The sequence below is a fragment of the Ursus maritimus genome, unplaced genomic scaffold (genome assembly GCF_017311325.1).
Source record: "Ursus maritimus isolate PB19 unplaced genomic scaffold, ASM1731132v1 scaffold_20, whole genome shotgun sequence".
Lineage (NCBI taxonomy): Eukaryota > Metazoa > Chordata > Mammalia > Carnivora > Ursidae > Ursus > Ursus maritimus.
The window spans coordinates 22,498,843-22,522,985 of record NW_024424453.1 but is presented as its reverse complement, the minus strand read 5'-3'; the positions used below and the strand labels follow the sequence as shown (position 1 = coordinate 22,522,985).

The window sequence follows — 24,143 nt, the reverse complement described above, 5'->3', positions numbered from 1 at the left end:
CAGCTTCAGGAGAATAGGTATTATTTCTTCTTTGAATGTTTGGTAGAATTCCCCGGGGAATCCGTCAGGCCCTGGACTCTTGTTTTTGGGGAGGTTTTTGATCACTGCTTCAATCTCTTCATAATTAATTGGTCTGTTTAAATAATCAGTTTCTTCCTGTTTCAGTCTTGGTAGTTTATAGGTTTCCAGGAAGGCATCCATTTCTTCCAGGTTGTTTAATTTATTGGCATAAAGCTGTTGATAAAAGTTTCTCCTGATCCTTCCTATTTCATTGGTGTTGGTCGTGATCTCTCCCCTTTCATTCATAATTTTGTTAATTTGGGTCCTTTCTCTATTCTTTTGAATAAGTCTGGCCAGTGGCTTATCGATCTTATTTATTCTTTCAAAGAACCAGCTTCTAGTTCTGTTGATCTGCTCTACTGTGCTCCTGGTTTCTAATTCATTGATCTCTGCTCTAATCTTGATCAGCTGCCTTCTCATGTGTGGGTTAAGCCTGTTCTTCTGTTCCAGCTCCAGCTTCTTGAGGTGAGAATATAAAAACTGCATTTTAGATTTTTTTGTTCTTTTGAGTGAGGCTTGGATGGCTATGTATTTTCCCCTTAGGACTGCCTTTGCAGTGTCCCATAGGTTTTGGACCGATGTGTCTTCATTCTTATTGATCTCCAGAAATTGTTTAAACTGATTTTTAATATTCTGGTTTACCCAATCATTCTTGAGCAGGATGGTTCTTAGTTTCCAAGCATTTGAGTTTTTCCAATTTTTTCCTTGTGATTGAATTCTAGTTTCAAAGCATTGTGGTCTGAGAATATGCAGGGAATAATCTCAGTCTTTTGGTATCGGTTGAGACCTGTTTTGTGACCCAGTATATGGTCTATTCTGGAGAAAGTTCCATGTGCATTCGAAAAGAATGAGTATTCTGTTGTTTTGGGGTGTAGTGTTCTGTATATATCTATGAGGTCCATCTGTTCCAGTATGTCATTCAAAGCTCTTGTTTCTTTGTTGATTTTCTGCTTAGGTGATCTGTCTATTGCTGAGAGCGGAGTGTTGAGGTCCCCTACTATTAACATATTTTTATCTATATGTCTCTTTATTCTGGTTAAGAGTTGGCTTGTATAACTAGCTGCTCCCCTGTTGGGGGCATAGATATTTATAATTGTCATATCCGCTTGTTGGATACATCCTTTAAGATTAATATAGTGTCCTTCTGCATCTCTAACTACAGTCTTTAGTTTAAATTCTAATCTGTCTGATATGAGAATTGCTACCCCAGCTTTCTTTTGAGGTCCATTGGCATGAAAAAATGGTTTTCCATCCCTTCACTTTCAGTCTGGATGTATCTTTAGGTTCAAAATGAGTCTCTTGTAGACAGCAAATGGATGGGTCATGTCTTTTTTATCCAATCTGCAACCCTGTGGTGTTTTATGGGAGCATTTAGGTCATTCACATTGAGAGTGATTATTGAGAGATGTGATTTTAATGATGTCATGTTTCCTGTGAAGTCTTTGTTTCAATAGATTGTAAATTTCTGTTCTGTATCACTCTTGGGGCCTTTTTACTTTTATAGAACCCCCCTTAATATCTCATGTAGGGTTGGTTTGGTGGTTACAAATTCCTTCAGTTTCTGCCGATCCTGGAAGGTCCTTATCTCTCTGTCAGTTCTGAATGACAGCCTTGCTGGATAAAGGATCCTTGGCTGCATGTTCTTCTCAGATAGAGCTTTGAAAATACCCTGCCAACCCTTCCTGGACTGCCAGGTCTCTGTAGACAGGTCTGACATTATTCTGATATTTTTCCCTCTGTACGTAAGGATTGTCTTCCCCCTGGCCGCTTTCAATACTGTATCCTTGGATCTAATATTTGTGAATTGCACTATGACGTGACGTGGCATAGGTTTGTCGTGGTTGACCTTGGGAGGGGTCCTCTCTGCTTCTTGGACACGAATGCTTGTTTCCTTTGCCAGATTAGGGAAGTTCTCAGCTACAATTTGTTCAAATATCTCTTCTAGACCTCTTTCTCCACCCCCTCAGGGATGCTGATGATTCTGACATTGGAACGTTTCATTGAGTCAGTAATCTCCCGTAATCTACATTCTTGAAATTGGATTCTTTTGAGCCAAGTTTCCGTTTTAACCTTCTCTTCTACCATCCCATCCTCCAATTCACTAATTCGTTCTTCCGCCTCATTTACCCTGGCTGTCAGAGCGTCTAGTTTAGACTGCAGTTGATTCATAGCATTTTTAATTTCTGCCACACTCGCTCTCATTTCTGCCCTTAGAGATTCTATATTCTCGTTAATATTTTCATTAATAGTTTTTTCAAGCCTACACATCATCTTGACCATTGTTACTCTGAACTCCATTTCTGACAATTTGGTTATACCCATATCCTTCAGTTCTGTGGCTGCGGCCACAGACTCATTATCTTTTCTTTGCTGGGGGGATTTCTCCTCCTGGTCATTCTGATGAGGAGAGGTTGCAGGGATGCCTAGAGCCCAAATTATTGACCAGGGCACAGGCAGTGTGCACTTGTTTTATAGGGACCTTAGGGATGTGGGCTTCTTGATTTTTCAGCCTGGCTTCTGGGGGAGGGGCCTGCTGTGCCGATACTCAGGCAACCCTGTTTGGGTAGAGTCTCCCTGTCCCCTGCGAGGGGGGATGGGGATGGGCGCAATATGAGCTGGTATTTCCCGGCTTTTGTTCTCTGGCGGCTTTCCCTGGCAATTTTCTGTGACTCTTCTGAGAGTCAGAGCAGCAGTGGCCGTATCCTAGCCTCTGTCTCAGAACAGAGAGATCACAGTCCACTCTCCACTGAGCTCTCTTAGCCACTTTAACTCTGTTTCTGTCGGTGCTGCTAAAAACCCTGCAGCTTCCCAGGATGTGCGCCCCACACCTGGCGTCCCAGCCCTCACTTCCAGGGCCCACACGTCTCTGTCCTTTGTGCTTCTAACACCACCAGCCGCCCCCAGGTTCCCACGCGCGCTCCTGAGCTCCCTGTTCAGTATGGTTCGCGTGCACTCTGGAGCTCCGGTTTTCAGACTGGTCGCGCGCGTTCCCAGGCTCACAGTCTCAGTCTGCTCTCTCGCGGGTGCCCGTCCGCGAGCCCCGCCTGCTCCCCCGTGCAGGTGGCTACTGCTTCCCGGCACCTGAATGCGGCGGCTCCCTCCCCCTTCTGTTTATCTTCCGATATCTGCTGCGTGGATTCACGGCTCCCCGCTTCGTACCTCAATACTCAGCGCAGGAGATGTTCATTTGTAGAGATCCAGATGTATCTTCCTACGTCTCAGGCTGATTCCATGGGTGTTCAGGATGGTCTGGTAGATATCCAGCTCTACTCGGGGGACCAGGTGAGAAAGGGGTCCCCTACTCCTCCGCCATCTTTTCTCCTCCCTGCAGAAAGTGGTCGCTTTTCTGTTCATAGAGTTTCTGCTACTCTTTTCTTCATTCTCCAGTTGTGTTCATAGGTATTCAGAATGGTTTGGTAGCTCTCTGGCTGAACTCCTGGGATCAGATGAACTTTAGGTCTCTTGCTCCTCCGCCATCTTGGAACACCCCAAAACTAAGAAAAATTTTATACAAAGCAAATTTAAGCTGTCACCCACCCTGTCCACCAAGACCTTGCCAAGACACTCTGCCCACACTCAAATACTTGTCTGATATTTGGGTTCTCTGGTGTTCTTCTACCCCATGGTTTGCCCCATCATGTTTGATGTGAGTTTTTCTAACCTCAGTTATAGCAACCATTATGTTCATTGAGTTCTTTGCAATAAAAACTTTTGACCCCAAAATGTCTTCTCCCCCTTTCATAATTAGAATAAAAGCGTGTTTGATTTTTGTTGCATGTTCAATTTTAAGTGTTGCTTCTCTTTCTTTTCATTAGATATGTGACAAAGAATGGCATTACTACGTCATCAATGTGGAATTTCCTGTAGTTACCTTATACATGGATGGAGCAACATATGAACCCTATCTGGTGACCAATGATTGGCCCATTCATCCATCTCACATAGCCATGCAACTTACGGTCGGCGCTTGTTGGCAAGGTAACTCTGCGTCAAGCCCTTCTCCCTGGCCCGTCTGTGTACAGTCCATGAAAGTACTGAGAGAGAGAAGGGAAAAGCAAGTGTTGTGAGAATTAGCCTAGAAAATTTACTACCCCTTACTAATAAAACAGGACCTATAAAAATAAGGATTACTCCAGACACTAATCTTGTGTAATAATAAAGCACTTGACTTGAGACCAGATTTTGATTTTAGATCAACATGAGCAGTTTCATGGTGGCCTCTGAGTTGCTAGTACCTTTTACTATTCTGGACCCTTCTCTGATTTCAAACTGGGCCTGTGTAAAGAAGAGACTGAATGTAGAATCCCGTATCAAAATTGCCATTTGATGCTGTTGAATGCTAATCGGTAGCCAAGGATCTCCCTTTGTCACCACACGAGTTGTCCAAGCTCCCCACACTCTGCTCTGGGAGCTCACAAATCTGTAGGGCTGTAGGGGTGGATTATCTGTAGGCGTAAGGCCGTGGGACACCACCGTCAAGTTCAGCTCAGCTCTGAGCCCCTTCCCCACTCACTAAGGATGGAGGCTCCTTGTTGCCTTTCCACTAGAAGGTCTCTGCTCCCTCCTCAGTTCATCTGCTGCCACCTCCGCTCCAGTCCCCAAACTGGAAGACTAATCTCCTCTTTGGAAGCAGGAAACCCAGCTCTTGGAGCATTCACTTAACCTTTCTGTCTTTCACTCAGATCTGTTGGAATCTTTGTTTTTGTTCCCTTAAAAGCTGGGGTGCTTTGAAATGCCAATGAAAGAACAGAGGGGAGGAAAGATGCTCCCCAAATAAGCAGATTAGTACTCTGAGATGACCCAACCTCAAGGTGACGGATTCTTTGAAAGTTGCGAAGATGTGTGACTTTGACCATTCGCCATGGGGAGCGGAGCGGAGAGGTGGGCTGTGGAATAAGAATGTGCCTTCAGAGAACCAGTTGACCAAAGAGCGAGCTAGGGGACATGTATTTCCCTCTGGATTGAGACAAAGAGTGAGTGCTGGACCGCAGCACGCAAGATAAGACAGAAGGGTGCACACATAGCACAGCCTGGGAGCAATAGGGGTACAAAACTCAGGAAGGAATAAAGCACAGATGAGGCAAGGGAAGAGAATATATATTTTGAGCTGGGGTCACAGACTTGACATCTGACATATGTCATGTGATACTAAAAAGTTCATTGAACATTTGAATAGAACTTGGTAAGAGCTTTATCAGTACTGCGGAATCCCCCAGGAATTCAGAAAAGGCGACTGTTATCTGGCGAGAGTCCATGAAACTAATTAGTGTAGCAAGCCGCTGATTCACAGATTGTACAGGAATCATTCGTCACTGAACACAGCTGGGCCACAGTGCTGGCCCTCTCCTACGGCTCAGTGCCCCAGCCGGACACCACAGCCAGCTTGTGGAGTTTTTGGAACATAGCCTGGATGCCACCCATAAGTTAAGGGGGCCCCGTGATGTCCTCACCATGTACCTCACCATGAGTCTTCCCTTAGAGGCCCTCAGAGACCACATCGGGATCCCTGTCCCCCCAGCCTGCAATGGAAACCTGCCCCCACCTCTACAAGGCCAGTTATAACCACCGCTGCCCAGTTGCATGTCCTCTGGGCAGGGAAACAGTCCCACCAAAATAAAAAGTGCTTTTATAAAGAATTAAGATGACCTCTTTGAATCCGTTACCATAGGCTGTGTTGTGTTGCAGTGACAATCAAGCCCCAGTACTCAGGTACTTAAGATAATTCTCAGTTTATATTCCCCGCGGATCAGTGGGGGCTCTTCTCCGCTTCTTCCTTAGTCTGGGACCCAAGCAGACAGAGCAGCCACATTGCTTCGTACTGAGAAAGAGGGGAAAGAAAGCATGATGAATGGTGCATGAGCCCTTACAGCTTTCACCTACGAGAGACACTAATCATTTTTACTCACATTTTATTGGCCAAAGCAATTCATATGTCCACACCTAACTCCAAGAAGGCAAGGAAGTAAAAATCTATAATGTGTTGGGAAGGAAAACTGGAAATATTTTATGAACAACACTGATGAGCACCATGGTCTGTCCACTCAGTCAACAGATATTTGACTGTCCTTCCCACATAAAAAACACAACCACCCTTCCCTAAATGAGGCAACCCAAAATTCCAGCCGTTACTGGCTCCAGGCACAGTGTGCAGATTCTCTGAGTGGTTCCTGATGGTCTGTCCAGCAGGCTGAGAGGCAGGGGTGGCTATCTCTCGGGACCAGATCAGGACCCACTTGATCTGGAGACCTACACACTAATAGGAAGAAATATTTGCTGCCACCACAACTTGTCATCATCCCCTACACACACACACACACACACACACACACACACACACACACTGCAGCAGTGGAACAGTGGAAGAAGGCAGAATAACCAAAAAACATTTCCACTAAGAGGAAGAATTAGAGAAACACAGCAGTCTTTGGTCACTAGCAATTCTAAAATCCCTCTGGGCAGATGCTTTAAGGGTCCCTACCCTAAGGTGGGGAGTGTTCTCCATTGTCTAGGAGGTGTTTCCTTCTCAATATTGTCCCAGGCCACATGTAAAGACGGTGGCATCGCTCCATAAATAACAGCACTAATATTATATGGATTAGAGTTTTATTTAAAAGCTATTTCACAAAAATGCTTTTCAAACATTAAACCAAAGTGTAGGTTTATTTTAAAAGAATGTAGGAGAAAGTGCCTACGTGGGTGTTCACCACGGAGTATTTCCACCCCCTTCCCAGAGGGATGCTGGAAGGCGGGGTCACATGACTTGCTTTGGCCAATTAAACGTGAGTGGAAGTGCCTGACGTCATTTCCTGGCCGGAACTTTAAGAGCCAGGGTTGGAGGAGGCCCTTTACATACCTGGGTATTTACAGTGCTGTGAGAAAGAGCTAGGAGTCCTGACATGTGGATAAAGAACCAGGGGCTTTCAGGGGGGAAAGCCAAACCTCCCTGACCCCACGTCTTCAAAGCCTGTTTTCTCCTCACTGTGGCTTGTTCCCCCATTGCTAGTTGACCATTCTGTTGATGTCATTATGTGTTTGGGAAAATGCAGAAGCTGATGTGTAAACTCTGCAGGGCCTTTACCTTCTGACACATCTGTCAGCTCTGGAATCAAGAACCCACAGCAGCCCTGCATTCCACTTGCTAAGCCCTTGCTATGTACTCCCTTAAGTGACCTTCCACAGAACAAGGGAAAAGAGTTCAGGCTTTAGAGTCAGAAAACTTTGAATGTGAGTCAAACCCCCATCCTGCCACTTCCTAGCTGTATGCACCCAGCAGAATCTGCAACTTCCCTGAGTAACTACTTTCTCATCTATCAAACCAGGCTAGTACCGCCCTTGTCCTTATAAGGAAGAGGTGATAGGTACATGCAGCATGCTTGGCATGTTTCAGTTGAATAAATATACCCATTGGAGAACATCTGCTGGTCCCCTCCTCCATCCCTTCTCTGCTCCTTGCACCTCAGCCCCACACGGCAGACAGTCTGCAAACGTGGTATGCTCTGGCTTCTGTCACGCAAGCCTTCCCGTGGCTCCTTGCGAGCACGGATGTTTCTCCCCTTCCCCAGGATGAACCCTCCCACATGGACCCTGCTCTCCTGGGTCTACCTGCAGGTCAGAAGGAAGGTCAGTGAGGTGGGAGAATAGGCAGTCAGAAGACGAGTATTGGGACATGGCCCTTGTGGTGTAGGCAGGACCCTGACCATGCAGTCTTTCGAGCCATGGAGATTTGGGTATTTTCCCTGAGAGGAAAGATGATATATTGGTAAATATTCAGCATAGGAGACAATCCTTAAGAAGCTTGAAACTTGGGCTTTATAGGACGGGTAAGAGTTCAGCAGACAATCTTAACAGAGGCGTACCCACGACTCCCTGTCACTGGGAGGTACGGGGACTGGGATGAGAGCAGAAGAGGCTGGGAGGAGGAGTTGTGACCAGTTGTGACCATAAGACGCCAGACTGCCTTGTGAAGGAGCTTGGATTCGCGTCAAGACTTACATCCTCCTTGGAGCCACGCTTTGTCTCGGAAGAACACAGAAGAAAACCTTGCAGTCGGACGCGGTGCTGTGAAATTGACAGCCCACGACGCAGCCCTTATTCGGCATATTCCTAACTTTCTGAAGTCCACTTACATGCATATTATAAGCCCGCTGGGTGAGCTTCTAATTGCCTCTGGGCCTGCAATTGTGGGGAGCTTTTGAGGTGCTTCTGAGGTTGGCAAGGAAACGAGTTCCCATTTGTGAAATTTCCAATTGGGGTTTCACAATGGGGAGAGAAAATAATTTGATAGCAGCTGCCTGTCGGATGCTCCGGGGAACGGGCTTCAGCGCCATGGCTGGGCAGTGCTCCGCAGCCCCAATTAGCCTGCTGTGTCCTGTGAGTGAATTTGAAAGGCAGAGTAATCAGTGGAACTTCATTTTCATTGGTATTTTTTCCAGTAATTAAGAGAAAACAGAGACTTCATTTACACTTAAGAAATGTTGCCAGTACAGCCTCCAGCATGTATCTTAATTGTAGAGAAGGGCTTTTGCAGCGAGGATGGCCCTCGCATCACGGAAGAGTCCTCTTCTCCTCCGTGGCCAATGCACACTGCCTTGCCTTCACCTCTGTGCTCAGAGTCAGCGTTCTCAGGATGTGACCAGACCCTTTCAGGGCTGAGCTCAGTCTGCGCCAACTCAGAAACGGCTGCTTTTAGGCAAATTCAAGGTTCCTTGTCTCTCTCTGGGTCTTGCCATAGGAGAAGATCATTTAAAAGACAAATTAATTTGCTCTTTTCCTTAGATTTCCTACTCACCCATGTCTAACAACAAAAATTCAAGTTCTGCTGATCTATTGTAAAAGTCGCTGTACTCACACCTGCTTCGCCCCTGGACCTCTAAACTGGGCCCATCCACACAGAGACTGGAACCCGGCTGTCCCTGGGAGCAAGTCAGGAAGGCTCTGACTGTGTCACACCAGGGCCTTAGGGAGCTCCCGGGTTTCAGGGAGATGCCCCAGCAAGTGGAATTCCGGGCCGCCTGTCCCCCAACACCACAACCAGAGCATCTCTATTGTGGGTCCTTTCAAGGAAGTGGCTAACCAGGTTTCAGAAACACAACTCTCGGCATGCTGTCAAGAAGCCACCACCTTGCTCCCTCCCCGATCCTCATCTACGCTTTGTGGATCTCATCACAGGCTTCCCTACTTGTCACCCATCCCCAGCAACCACCTCATGCCTACTTCTGCCAGGGTCTCTCCTCCAGGGCTCCAGACCTTGGCCTTCCTAGAACATCCAGCTCTGCCTGCTCCTGACTCTGACGCTATCCTGCTCTCAGAGGAGGAGACCTTCTACCCTAGCTTCTGGTCTTGCTGAGTCCTACCCCTTCCTTAACAAATAAAGCCACAGGAGGTAGAGAAAGGGATGGTTCTAAAAATTAGAACTTCTTGTTAAGGGACAGATAGAGAACTCTCACTGTGGTTTTGGCGAGTAGCCGAGTCAAAGAACAGGAATGGTCAAAGTGGGATAAAAAGGCAGAAATAACCCTGAACGTTGCAATAATCAATAGTATGTCATCTTCCGACAGAGGGGAACTGGAGCCACATGTGGTCCTGAGATCTGGTGCACATTTCCAGGTCGTCCTGTCACCAGACACTCAAATTAGTGCAGGGACTTGGAGTACATGCCTTCACTTAATAAGCTTGGTCTAATTTAGTACAAGTTCTCTTAATAAAGTCTGGGTTGAAATTATTCTACATCCCTAGGGTCTCTGCTGCTCGAGGAAAGAGGCATGTGTTAACATAGTCTGCCTTCGATTCCGATGGGCATTTCCCAGGGAGGCTTTCGGGAAGCTCTGATTCCACAAGGAGGCCACCGTCAAGGTTGGGATACTGCGTCAATTATCCCCATACCATCACGTTGGAGAGTCACAAGGCTCGTTACTTTATTGAAAGCTCTCAAAAGCCCACCAATCAAGCAATCTGTTTGATATTACTTAACCCATGTGTCTCAATCTTGTTTCACTGTGGAACTCACTCTGTGGGCCAGTGTTCTTGGAGCACTCTTGGGGAGATATCTTGTTGGAGTTACTGGTGCAGGTCTCCATCCCTGCTAGGCTATGAGTTTACGGAAGGCAAGGACTATCCGCTCTCCCAGATTCGGCTCTCCTTGCCTCCCCCCGACTCCAGTAGGTCAATAGAGAAGGTCAATAGCTAACGTTTGTTGAATTACATCCCATTTTCGAAGCTGTTTTGACAAAGGTGTGTGGTTTGTGGTGTGACACACGGGGATGACTAACAAGGTGTCTCTTAGTTTTAACTGTATCAAAAAATCAAGAAAAGATTGTTCTAGGCCCTGGAGTTAATTTGACATGAGGGCATATTTAAAGAAGACATGGATGAAGTCTGCTTTAAAATTCATATCTGGAAACACAGTATCACTGAGTCGTAATTCTAACTTTGTGTCTTATTCTGATAAGATGATATTAATTAGAAAATTCGACAAGGATCTTGGAGCAAAAACAGTATTGTTTTTGCTTCTCTGAGAGATACACCAGAGGGGAGGGGGAAAAAAGACCCCTGAAGGGAAAGATAGAGAAAACTCACGTCATGTCATCTCATGTTTGAGTCCCTTGGTTTGGGCTGCGCCTACGACTAGCTGCCATTTTTTCATTCCTACACTGCGCAGCGCTAAATGCATGCCTTCCCCTTTCACAACCCTGTTGCCTGGATAGGAACGGGATCCCCACTTTGCAGATGAGAAAACAGAGAGGAGAGAAGTGCCTTGCTAAGGGCCACACAGAGCCTGGATTTGCACCCAGGTCTCTGCCACCAGAACCCTCCCCTTTAATTGCACTGCTGCACCACCTCAGCTTCTAGAGACAATGTATGGCCAGATGACATTACGTATCCAAGTACGGAAGACCAGAGGATTCTGGAATCTGGAGTCGAATCACTTGAGTAAACTCCTGGGGCATTTTTCCCACAAATTGGACAAGTCAAGCTGAGGCCTAAAGGTAACTACAGGCCCATCGTGGTACAGTGTAGGGAGGGTTGAGTTTGGAGCTAGAAGAAGAGAATTCCAGACCCTCCCTGCTGCTCTGGGTCTTTGAAAAGTGTCTTGCTTCTGTAGTCCTCAGATCTTCATCTGGAGAATGAAGGGGATCTCCTGGATGATATATGAGGGCCCTTCCACCTCCATGAATTCAGGTCCCCAACCCCACAGAGATGGTTTTGGGGGTCATCTATAGTCATACGGTTTGCGGCTTGAAACATGCCATATATGAAACATCTGCTGGAAAGGCTGGAGAGGCGGATACATAGACACGGAAAGGGTTGAGAAAGCCTGCTGAGAACGGTCATGGTCAGCTGCAGCCGCAGATCATTGTCTCCACAAGTCACCTGCAGCCTCCAGCTGCAGCCCCGGGGCTGTGCGGACGGTTTTGAAGCTACAGCTTCGGGGGTCTCTGACACGCTTTGCTTAGTCTTTGCGTTCCATGGGTGTCTCCATCACCGAAATGAGGAAATGCGGGAAAGCAAGATTTCAGACCGTCTCACCATTTGCATTGCTCAAAATTGATACCCAGCCATCCATGAAATTGTGTTCATTGAGGGGCGTCCCCATCAACAAGCCGTGCGTAGAGCAGCATTCGACTCAAGCAAGGGGAAACGCAGCGCCCACTCGGCTCCGTGTGTTCCTCAGCTGAAGCAGCTGCAGGAAGGACAGCGGGAAGGGAAGGAGCGGCAGCGTCCTGCACACACCTCGTGGAGGGAGGAGACGGCACCTTCACGCCGCACGGATCTTCTACTTCCACTTAGAGGGAAGTGGTTCAAAAGTTCTTGAGGTGGGTGGGCCCCAGCTCTCAGGTGAAGGAAAGCTGAGGGGGAATTCGTTCCCAGGGCAAAGTCTGGCTCAGAATAATTGCTGCTGAAGCCCTTCCGTGTCCACAGAACCCAGTGTAATCGGACATTCTCCACCAGTGTTGTGTCAGCCCAGCCAGTCCCCCCCTTCCCAAAGCAGCCCAATTATTACATCATCCGGGGGATCCTCTTTGAACCCTCCCGACCACATCTACTGCGTGGCGTGCGGGTCAAAGCCTGGCAAGCAACCCAGACCTGAGTCTGAATCCGGGCTTCACTAATTCCTGCCTGCGTAGCCATGGGCCAGTTATCGGACTCTGAAAACATCATCTGGAAAAGGAGTTAGAAGTTTAGCATGTAGGAATCTGAATTCGCAAAGAAAAATTATTTTTTCCACACCCATCTTAGTTTCATTTCGGACCCCTCTTCCATCTGAACGGGGAGATTTAAACTTGGCAAGTTGGAAATTGTTCCATTTCCTTGGGTCCAGCTGATTTCAGGGGTATTTATGTGGGCTAGGGTGTTGGGGGGGCCTCCAGGCATCGTCCTGTGCGGGTGTCACCTCTTTGGTCCTGTCACTAATGGTCTTTGGGGCTGGCAGCTCTCTCAGTATTTCCTTGTCTTACTTAGTGGCACAAAAATACCTTCTGTGCTTCTCATGCTCTCTCCGTAAGACCATCTGCCGTCCATCTGCCTGTCTGTCCAGCTGCGACAGGCCAGCATCCCCTCCAGCATCGCGCTCCCCAGCCAAGGCTCAGCCCGGGCGGCCGGCTTCAGGTGCCTCGCTCTGCATCCCTGTGCCTCACCTCTCCCCCGCCTCCCAGCCAGCCCCCCTCTTAGTCGAGGGTGACATTTTCTTGTCTGCGGGAAGCCAGATTTTCTTCTTCTACTTTTCCCCAAATATGGATCCATACCCAGATCTTCCTCACCCTCCTAGGATTTAGACTTCTGGAAACAAAACTGGGGAAGAAACTCAGCTTTAAGGCCCATCTGCTCTTCTTGTCACAACCCTCCCTGTGGCAATGAGCACAAGCCAGATATGTGTCTAAGAGAGGGTAAGATGGGAGAAAGCCTCAGGAAAAATCACAAGAATAGAGGCTAAGGTCTCAAACATACTATCTTGCAACTTAAGTATTAAATAAAATAGCACATGAGAGAACTTGCCATGTTTTAAAGGGCCTCATAGATAATGGCCATTATTTTTCCCGTCTGACCTGTTGGACACGGCACCCGTATCATTTGTTGGAAATCAATCATGCCCTGCCTTAGAACATGTATTGTACTGGCAATTTACTCTTATATTTTTATTTTCCCAGTGTCTATACTTTATTCTCCCAACTAAATATAAGTTCCTAGACAGCGTGGTCTACATCTTAAAATTAACTGAATCTAACAGAAGGCTAGGCTTTCAGCAAACACTTTCAAATGTGTGCAGATCTAGCCTCAGGAACCCAAAATCACAATCGCAAACATGGAGAGAAAGTTCTTTGTGTAAGAAATCAGGTTATTTTTTTTTTCTTAAAATAATACGCGAGCATGTTTATGTCTACATGTTAACAGAGGAGCCACGTGGTTTATGAAGACACCCCAGATATTAAAAAGAAACAGATTTTCAATGTATCTATTATTTTTTAAATCCTGCATCACAGCCACCCCTGAGTGCAAATATACTTCAAATTCTACGCCGGCCTCCTGTTGCAAAGTGCTAATTGAATCAATTTCCTGGAGCCACATCACTAATAAATAGAGTCCATCACAGATCCGGGATTCTTGAATCACAAATACAGAACATGAATGTTTTGCTGAGAGAAGATGGTGTGTACGAAAATGTCTTAGCATCCAAGAGAGTCATGAAGTTTGGTCTTTAGACATGGAGCTGCGAGGAGCCCGTGAGGGGGCTCTCTGTCGGCCTCGCCCCGGCCGGGGCCGGCCAGCACTCCAGGATGCCCCAGCTGGCCCCGCGCGTGGCTGAACGTACGCACACCCAAGTGGCCCGCACTGCACCACTTCCTACTCGTGTGGCCTCGGGCTGCTTGCTTCTCTCTCAGCCCAAGTTCGCTCAGCTGTAACTACAGAATAAGTACCTCCCTCCCAAGAGCTTGTGAAGGTTCAGTAAGATGATGTCTGAGGAGGACTTGGCACCGTGTTGGAGACGTAGTGCATACCCAGTGCTGCGTCTGCTGCTCTGAGGGGACAGGGGCTGGACAAAGCAGGGAAGAGGTGACCATCTAAATGCCCTGGAGAGTGGCAGCTCCGCCATGCGTACCCACGTTCACACCCTTCTTTCCGTAGGTCAACAGAAGTGCCCCTTTGCTAGGGCAGAGCCATGCTAATGGCATTGAGGCGTACTTTACCCATGGGGGCTTTGAGGACCCAGATCAGAAGGCCGGAGATGGGCTCCCCCACACTCTCGAGTCATTGCCACGTCAGGGCGTTCCTCCAAGGCAGATCTGTTTCGAGTTCCCTGCGGACTGAGTACTTCAATAGAACCTTCTCCTTTCACTTCCAAAGTGAAGATGTTTTTGGTGGCAGGAGCAACAGTGTGAGTCAAAATGGCTTAAACTGTAAAGGTGTGATGGGCTCCCACGGCTGAGGATGCGCTGTGGTAGAGCTGCGAGGAGGTCCCCCCGGGCCTCTGCTAGGACCATCCCGGCTCTGCCCTCTGTCGTGCGTCACCTTTGTTGGCCTTGGTCTGCCTAGAAGATGGCTGCAGCAGCTCTAAGCCTTCCTTCTTCACATGATCGTCTCCGGGGAAGAGAGCAAGAGTAGGTTCCAAAATCTTTCTGAAGAAAATGGAAGCCCTTTTCCCAAAGGCTTCCAGTTAATTTCTCCTCTCATCTCATTGGCCTAAATTTGGTCTCATGATTACTCCTGGGCCAGCCTCGTGGCTTAGTGAATGCGGGCGCTGACTGGCTTCCCCTGCAGTCGACACCTGACTCAGTCACGGGAGCGAGGGGAACAGGAAAACCTGTTGAGCTGTGACTAAATAGAATCAATCCCTGGAATTCAAGTCAAGGCCCGCAAACCTCTGGGCTGCCGCTACGGACGGGCAGAGGCGAGATGGGTGTCGGAGAGACTCCACGACGTCCACTACTCTGCTGGCACTAACGCACCACCTCTCAGTTCGGGAAACAGTTACGAGAGGTCTGCCGTGTGCCGGGCAGGGCGCAGCGTGCTGGGACCACACAGCGGCCCTGTGCTGTTGAAAGGAATAAATGAGCCAACTTATGCAAAGTGCCTGGTGCAGCCCTCGGCTCAGTATCATCTTCATTAAAATGAATAATGCATGAGTGCTCCCTGCCATCCAGGAGAGAGACTTAAACAAATACAGTCTAGCAGTGTGCGACAGGTAGCGAGAGTAAGCCGGCGGGTAGCATAAAGATCACACGGGAGCGAGCAGAAGACCCGACCTAAGGAGCTTACAGCCAGCGATTCCGAACCTTGACTTCGCATTTCACGCACCGGAGGAGCTGCGGAAACTCCCCACACCAATTAAGTCACAATCTCTCGGGGTGGGACCCAGCCCCGGAATCAGTTTGACTTTTTAAAGATTCCCCGGACGATTAAAACGCGCAGCCAAGGTCGAGAGCCACAGTAAGAGGCTGCTGAGGACATACAACCCACGCAGGTAAACCGTCCGCCACGCTGGGTCTGAGGGTGTGTGCGAATGAGGCCCATGCTCGAGGCTCAGGGCCAGGAGGACACGGTGGGCCGGGGCTCCGGACAGGGCAGCGCGTGGTAGACAGGGGGCTCGTGAAAGGTCTGTGTGCGCAAGCAGGGGACAGAGGCCGCCGCGGCCTTGAAGGACCATGGGATTCGCCTAATCCAAGCGGCTTGGAGGTGGTATCTCAGCGTGAAAAAGAACAGGTGTGAGCACAGGTGTGCGTGCCGACATAGAGGGTGTATCGGTGTGGCCTCAATCACGGAGGAAAAACCACACTGCGATTTCCACAGATGAATATAGAGAATTATTAACTACAGTAGAGATTTGGAACAACACAGGATCGGCTACGGAGCAGTACAGAGAACTCTCAAGAATACAGGAATGCAGTTATGAGGAGCAGCCAGGACCCCAGGGCTGAGGTAGAGTGACCGGGGAGAGCCTTCCGCCCCCTGCAGCTGAGCACCAGGCTCTGCGGGCACAGAGTGGCTTGTGGAGGGCAGAGAAGCCACTGCGGTGTCACTCGAGTAGAAATGGCCGGAACTTTGCCCTCTGGGGTGGTGTCTCACTGGAACACGCTTCACCTGGGATGCATGGCAGGAGCTGGGTCCTGGGGAGGCTGCAGGACCCTCTGAGAGGGACAGGGGAACGAGGAGCCAAAACCCACAATTGTCCCCCACAAGCCAGCAGAGGCTCGGGGTTTACAAACCTTCCCAGGGAGTTAGCAAAGCTGGAGTTCAGCCCACATCCACCTTTCTCCCATGTCCCGCTACCTCTCTGAGCAGACGGAAGTGCAAGATCGAGGCTAGTCTGCCCGTGTAGGCTGCCCGGACACGGAAGGGGCCTGTGCTCAGCGACGGCGGTGGGGAAGGCCTCCTGGAAGAGGTGAGGATTCAAATGGACCTGCGGGGAGCTCTTACTCTAGAGACCTTGAGAAAACCAGGGAGAAAATGGGAAGAGGGGCCTTGACATGAGCAGCTGCGAACGGTTTCCTGTGCTGAAGGGCAGGCCTGAGCTCAGACAGGACTCAGCTCAGCCCGTAGAGAGAACAGTGGAAAACAAGAAGGCAAAGAGAAGAAAGTCAGAGGTAGAATGGAATCAAGGAAGTCCGTATATGCCAAAGAACTTGAATTTAAGCGGGTACGAAATCAGTTCATTGCAAGAGAGCCAGCGCCCGTGGAGTAGGGCTCCAGGATTCCTCGACTGCCTGCCAACCTCTCTGTGGAATGTAGGGAAGCAAACGCCAGCTTTGGAGTCAGACCGGGAGTGGAGGACCAGCGCCAGCGTTCAGCTGTGCATCCTGGGACAAGTCTCTCAACCTTTCTGAGCCTCAGGGCTCTTCAGGCGTGAGTACGAAGCAAGGATCCCTTCTTCGCAGGCTTGCTCAGATGAAGTCCCTAGCAGACAGCGGGCTCACAGCAGGCCCTCCGTCAGTGACAGCTTCCTTCTCCCTCCCATCTCTACTCTCCAGGGTCCTTTCTGTCTTCACGCCTCTGAAGGCAGCTGTTGGCAATTCAGGAATCGCAGGATTTCTAAGTCAGGCGCAGCTGGGGAGCGCCAAGGTCTTGGCGGCAGATAATGCCCTCTTGCTGAGAGTCTGGCCGCTGAGCTTACGGCCTTGCAGGAAAAGCTCGGGTTGAGGGGACACAGCCCTTGGTCCCCCGGGCTCTAGACCGTGCTGGGAAGTGGTGCTTCAGACCCAGTCTCCACAGGGCAAATGACCGCGCTGCTTTCACTTTCAGGAGGAGAAGTCGCCAAACCGCGGTTTGCTCAGTTCTTCCACGGCAGCCTGGCCAGTCTCACTATCCGCCCCGGCAAAATGGAGAGTCAGAAGGTGATCGCCTGCCTGCAGGCCTGCAAGGAAGGACTGGACATTAGTTCCCTGGAAAGCCTCGGCCAAGGAATAAAGGTAAGGAAGGAGTTGCTTAGGGGGCAGAGGCTGCCCCGCGGCTGCGCACTCGGGAAATGGGGTCTCTGTCGAGTTGCGCAGAGATGGTGCCGCGGCAAAGGTGCTGGCCCGGTGGGGAGGTTCGTGACCGTGACTTCCCTGGGGGACCTCCGCTGTGTCCCGAAATTCCTAGATGGAGCCCTTGCGTATCATCAGCTCACCGCACAGGAGCAGGCGGGTTCGCTATCTACCAGAGGGGAATGGCTCTGTTTCAGCCGTTCCTGCCTTGGTTGGTGGCTTTATTGTTTGTTTGCCAAAGGAACAGAAGCAGCATGCGGGAATATATTTCGAAAATATTTAAAAATAGAATGAAAAGTTTGGCCACGTTAAATATAAATTAGGAAGGAAGGTCAGCCCGGGTGGGCTGGAATTAGAAAGCAGATACGGAGGTCGATGGGTCTCAGGTTGTGAAATTGAAGCACAGATTGGGCTTCGAGCAATCTCTGGCGAAGGGAATGTGAGCAGATTCAGGCAAAATAAAAACACATGATCCGAAAGACTCAAAGCTGCGTTCTGAGAAAAGTGCTCCCGAGGGGCAGGACACACACAGCTCAATGTCCTGGGCAAGCGCCCTGCCCACCTCCTCGCCCCACGGGCAGGGAGAGTTCCAGCCTCACCTAGATCGTAGGAGCTCCTACCAGCAGGGAGCCTCTGGGAACCTGAGCCAAGAGCTGGGTTGTAGGCCCTGCTCAATCCTAATGGACCCCAGTGAGAGCAGGCAGACCACCCTCTGCCTCCTGGAGCACAGGACAGCCCCACGAGCCAACCCCCTTCCCCAGCTATGGAGGTTTCCTTTATGGGCCATTTCCCAAGGATGGTGGGACCAGAGCAGAGGTTGCCCCCCACACCCTCATCTTCTACCAGCCTTCTGCCCTGGGCCTACCTTTCCTGGACAGGGAGTCCCCCCTCCCACAGACAACACCTTTCTTTTCACTGCCAGTGGGGCTGGTGAGGCTCTGACATGGGGAGCCATGGAGGGGCTGGTGACCTGAGCATGTCATGCTTTTCTTTAAGCTGCGGTCACTTCAGCAAACATGACATGGACACCCATGTACTGGTTCTGGGCTGGATGGCGGCGGGGGGGGTTACACAAAGCTGAACATGCCCAGCTTTTTGTCTTCAGGGAAGTCGGTGGCCCAAGCTGGCGTTTGTAATGCCATGTGGTAAGCTGCAATGAGACTGAGCACCGAGGCTCCCCCAAGTGCCAGACTGGGCTCTAAATGCTTTGTGGGTGTTAAATCCTTCAAGCCCAGAACAAGCCTCTGGCAAAGTTAGCACAAATATCCCTGTTTTGCACATGAGGAATTGAGGACATTAAGAGAAAGGAAACTTGTCTAAGATCCCAGAATTGGTAATGAACAGAGCCAGAATTTGAACCCCAGATGGTGCTGCTCCAGAGTTCCAGAACCTGGGGAGCAGCAATGAGGGAAGGCTTCTTGGAGGAGGTGAGGTCTAAGCAGAATGTTTCAGGATGGAGAGGAATCAACCAGGAGAAAGGCAGGGGTAGGGAGCTGGGTAGTCATTCTAGGCAGATCTGAGAGCATGAATGATGGTAGAGGGCTGGGAAGCCCCACCGTGTGCACCAGAACTTCGAGAAGGCCAATGTTACAGTGCCCAAATTGCAGGAGGAAAGGTAGAAAATGCGGTCGGAGAGTTATGCACGGGCTACATCATGGGGCCCTGAAAACTATGTTCAGGCATTGACATGTTTTCTTGTCGGCAACAGGGAGCCACTGAAGAACTCCAGGCAAAGGGCCACGATCTGGGCAGGAGCATAGTTTAGGATGCTCCCTTTGGAGACTGGGTCGGAGGGGGAAGGTGGGAGGAGTGCACAGACAGGGCAGGGCAAGAATGGCTTTCCAGAACATTAAATACACACACGCAGGTGCACTCAGTGGTTAATCCCCTGTCATTGAAGGAAAGCTGCAAGACTGCCTCATATTGGAAAGGATGACTTTCCCCCGGTCTACTTCATGGCACATTTCATATAGGCACCCTCACATGTAGAACCTGGGGTCTGATCCTTGACCGGCTGTTTGAGTTGTTTCCTTGGCATTTTTGTCAGCCCAGTGGTGCAGAAATCTGTCCTCCAACCCTCTCCTGTCTGTCTGATTCCGGGTTTGTGCCCTGCCCCTCAGTGGATCTGCTCTGCAGCGTCCCATGAGACCCGTTTCAGGATTCAAGCACGACAGGACAAATAAAGCAAAGATACTGGACTGCAAAGCCACACAGTCTCAGAATGAGAAATTAAGAGGCATGCCATCTCTGCAGAGCAGCCAGGGCCTGTGAAAAGAGGGGATTGTGAACTGAGTGACTCACAAAGCCACAGGGGGTGCCACGGCTCTTCCGCCTTTTCCGGATGCCACTTGTTGATAACCAGTCAGCGCAGAGGATCCTTCTCCATCCTTAGGGCACAGCTGGCAAGAACTAGAGCACTGCGGGGGCGGTTAATGATAAGACACACAATTCATGGTGTCTCTACTGGGGGCATTCTAAGTTCATTATCTCTACTCCTCACAACAGATTCGATGTTATGGCCCCATTTCAGAAATAAGGAGACTGGGGCTCAGGGACTTGCCCAAAATAAGTCTGTGCTCTTTCCTCCACACCAGCAACTTAGATTAGAAGGCATTCTTGAAACGATTCAAACTTCCTTCTTTCTTGCCCTTCCTCCATTTATTCCTCATTTCATTTCTGAATAATGACTGTTTGTCTCTTTCCTGGTTCCTGGCCTCCTCCCTCCTCCCTGGCGAGTCAAAGGAAAGCGAGGGCCTCCTGTAATTAACACAACTTCCCGTCTGTTCGAAGGGCCCAGCACAGCCTCTTCTTTTCACTTGCTTTCCCCTGGATCATGCCTATTTCTGAATATTTGTCCCACGTGTCTGGAGTCCTTGAACGGTTGGGGTGGTTACTGTCTCATACCCCTACAAGACACTGTGACACTGTGGAATACCCCCTTCCCGAAGAATCCCCTGTTCTGATTTTCAGAGTGCCGTGCCTGCCAGTTAGTCACGTCCACAGTGTGGAGGAGTGGGAAAGTGTAAGACCTTTGGGACAAGGCATTCCTAGGTTCAAACCATAGAACAAATACTAGCTGGGTGAACTTGGGCAAAGTAATTTAATTCTTTAAGCCCCAGTTCCCTCATGTATAAAGTATTTCGTGTTGTGGGAATTGGATTTGATGTATATTATATCTATATATATATTTAGATATGTATTAGATATATATTAGATATATAGAGATATAGAAAAGATATATAGATCAATGAGATGATAGATACAGATAGAGATACATAGATACTGATCTCTCTTAGCAAACCTAATAAATAGGTTCTCAACAGATCGCAGTCCCTTCTCCAGCGGGCTGGCCTTGCATTTGGCATTGCCGCTGTGCCAGCTTCTTTCGAAAGCTAAACCTGGGCAGCAGTTATGGCAGAGGAGCCTTGAATGTGGCAAGTCTTCATCTGGCCCAACCCAGAGGGGCTGGCAGGTGTCCAAGAGAAGGGTAAGGTACCTGGAGTGCCACAGCCAGCTTTCCCTTGAGGAACAGGCCTGGGCTTTGGAAAAGGATTTCACTGATGTCCCAGCCTGCTAGGTAGGTACCTGGCAACACTGGCTGACCCTCTGGGAGAACTGACTATTCCCAAAGGCCTTCTGTCTAGCAGCTTCTTAGCGCAAAGAAAGGAATCCCTGTGGCCATAGCACAGCTTTCCAAAAGACAATGAGTGCATCACCCTTTGCTGGGTTCCCAGGAAGCCACCTCCTGTCCCTGTGATAATGCTAATTCCATTCTGTGTTCTACACACTTACGCTGAGTCATGACACAGGGCTGGGAACACTGCAATTTTAAAAAACGAAACAAAAAAACCTACTTTGGTGGAAGGTCTTATTGATCCTGCACGAACTGTATTGATGGCTAGGCCAGTACCCACCTTCACGCCCTGTGGCAGCCCTCAGGATGCGCGGGCAGCCAGACCAGGGTATTAACTGGAGATGGAAAACCTCGCCTAGCTGTCCTCTCATTAGGTGGCTGCGGTGGGAACGCACCCCCTGCTGATTGCCTCAGTATGCTGCTGATTCAGCCTTCTGGAAGAACGGTCTGATTTAAGTTTATTTAAGTAATCTCTATACCTGGGGCACCTGGGTGGCTCAGTCAGTTAAGCATCTGCCTTTGGCACAGGTCATGACCCCAGGGTCCTGGGATTGAGGCCCGCATGGGGCTCCCTGCTCAGCGGGGAGCCTGTTTCTCCTTCTGCCTCAGCCTGCCATTCCCCTTCCTTGTGTTCTCTCCCCTGCCCCTGTCAAATAAATAAATAAATCTTTAAAAAAAACAAAAAAACCTCTACACCCAACATAGGACTCAAACTCACAAGTCCCAGATCAAGAGTCGCATGCTCTTCCAACTGAGCCAGCCAGGCGGCCCATGGGTTTCCTGTTTAGCCCTTATGTGAACTTTGGATCAGCCTCCCCTGCAGGGCTCATCGTTTTGTCCCCTGTTTCTCATGTGCTAGACCCTGTGGTGACCCTGAGGAGAAGTCAATAGACCCTGCCCTCCAGGCGCTCCCAGTTGCCTGGGGGAGGCAGGCAGACAGACAGCACCGAGACTCTCCTGTAGCAGGGATGGTGCAGGGCGGGGCTGTGGGAAGGTAGGGAGGCAGACTGTGTGGGAACATAAGTGGTATTTTAGAAGAATGAAGGTGAATCTGTTCAAATCCGAAAGGGATGATTTGTGCAACACTCAGCACAGGGCAGCTCTATGGTTGAGCACACGCAGCGAGTGAGTCCTCCACAGCAAGGGAGAAGCCACCTCAGGGGATGACTGTGGCATCACCTGCCCGTATATCCGGGAACTCCCACACCCAACAGAGGGATTGGTGCCTGTGACCGGCCCTCCCAGCCCAGAGAGACCCTGCGCAGGGCATGGGGGCAGAAGGGAAGTGGGTCATAGGGAAAGATCAGCAGTGAAGGCAGCGGTACCTGTGTGGGCAAAGACTCCGTGCAGAAATAATTACAGTGTTAAGAATTGTAATAAAAGCTGTCTGGGACTGAGCACTCTTTAAGCACTAGATTCATTATACACATTATCTCATTTAAGCCCCCAGACAGGTAGATATTAATATCCCCGTTATCTTAAATGAGGAAATAAAGTCCAGAAAGGGGACGTAAATTATCCGAAGTTGTATTCTGTAGGCTGTACTGGAACTGGGGCACTGCAGTCCACGCAGCCCATGATCTTTCAAAGATGCCACATAGCCTTGGGTGAGAATCCTGCCTGGGAAGGGCTCAGTTTTTCCACATGGGCTAAAACACTGCAGTAACAAAAGACTCCAAAATCGCTATGGTTTAATGCTTAAAAGTTTATTATTCTCTTCCATCAAGCCCGGGAGGTGGAGTGGGGTTTCTGCCTAGAACAGCCACCAAAGCGGAGGAAGAAAAAGGCTGCAGCATCCCGCAGGACCCTTCAGGGCCTCAGCCCGGGAGCCCCGCCTCACTTCCTCCTTCGCCTCATTGGCCAGCAGCAGTCACGTGGCCCGCCCACACGGCAGACGGCTGAGGACAAGCGCAGCCTCCGGATGCTGAGCGTGCCGAGAGCAGGGCTTAGTGAGCGTGGATAATGACTCCCACAGAGCCTTCACTGGAAAGACCGTGGAGGAAAAAGTCTTTCTGGGGAGTAACCCGGGGATGACACTGAGCAAAATGTGGGCCAAGGGGGAACATTTACTCATTCATCTAATAGGATTACAGGGCACTAGGGCTAGGTTCTGGGATTCAGGGGTAAGTGTTGGAGCCCCTGTCCTCAGTGTGCTCACGGTCACCGTACTATAATCATTGTGCTACCGTTTCATAAGCGCTATAGAAGCCCAGGGGGGCCTAAGTGAGGGAAGCTGGGGTGGCCTCAAGGAGGACGGTAAACAAATAACATAGTAGTGAAACAAGTGATAGCCGAAGGAGGCAAAGACTAAGCTCTCGGTTGGCTAGGGACCCATTACCGGGAACTTACGTGGGTCGGTATCATCAGTAGTGCTCATGGGATACCAACCTCCTTTTAGAGTCCAGGCATCGAACAGGGAACTCAAAAAGACAACCAGGTAAGGTCAGGGAAAGTTAATACAGATGGATTTTTCCTTAACCTCATAAGAACTTACTCAGTCTCCTTCATGGCAAGAGAAATGTAAATTAAAACTACACTAAGGTAGAATTTATCACCTGTCTGACTGGCAAAAATCCCAAATGACAGCATATTCTGTTGAGGTTTTGAGAAAAGAGGCATCCCCATACCCTGGGAGAGGGAGTGTATATTGATAGAATTCCTGGCAACGGGGAATTGGGCAACATTTGTCAAAATTTAAAGTGCATATACTCTTGGACCTAACAATTTCACATGGGAGGATTTATCCAATAGATATATATTTGCCCACATAAGAATTGTGTACAAGATTATTCACTGTGGCATTATTAGTAAAAGATTGGAAATAATCCAAATGTCCATAAGAAACTGGTTAAATAAATTATAATTTATGTATACAGTAGAATATTATGCAGCTATAAAAAAGAGGAAGCTTATGCTGTACTAATATAGAACAGTCTCCAAGATACGCGTTAAGTAAAAAAAATTAAGGTTCAATAAAGTATGTAAAAAGCTAC

General features: G+C 49.2%; 1 protein-coding gene across 1 annotated transcript in view; it reads left to right on the top strand.

Annotated features, from left to right (window-relative positions):
- Nucleotides 1–24,143, top strand: part of CLSTN2 (calsyntenin 2) — a 377,967-nt gene that overhangs the window by 332,087 nt on the left and 21,737 nt on the right. The window contains exons 9-10 of the mRNA XM_008711208.1: nucleotides 3,876–4,038; nucleotides 17,293–17,459. Coding sequence (XP_008709430.1) covers nucleotides 3,876–4,038; nucleotides 17,293–17,459 — 330 coding nt within the window. The remainder of the gene's footprint in view (nucleotides 1–3,875; nucleotides 4,039–17,292; nucleotides 17,460–24,143) is intronic.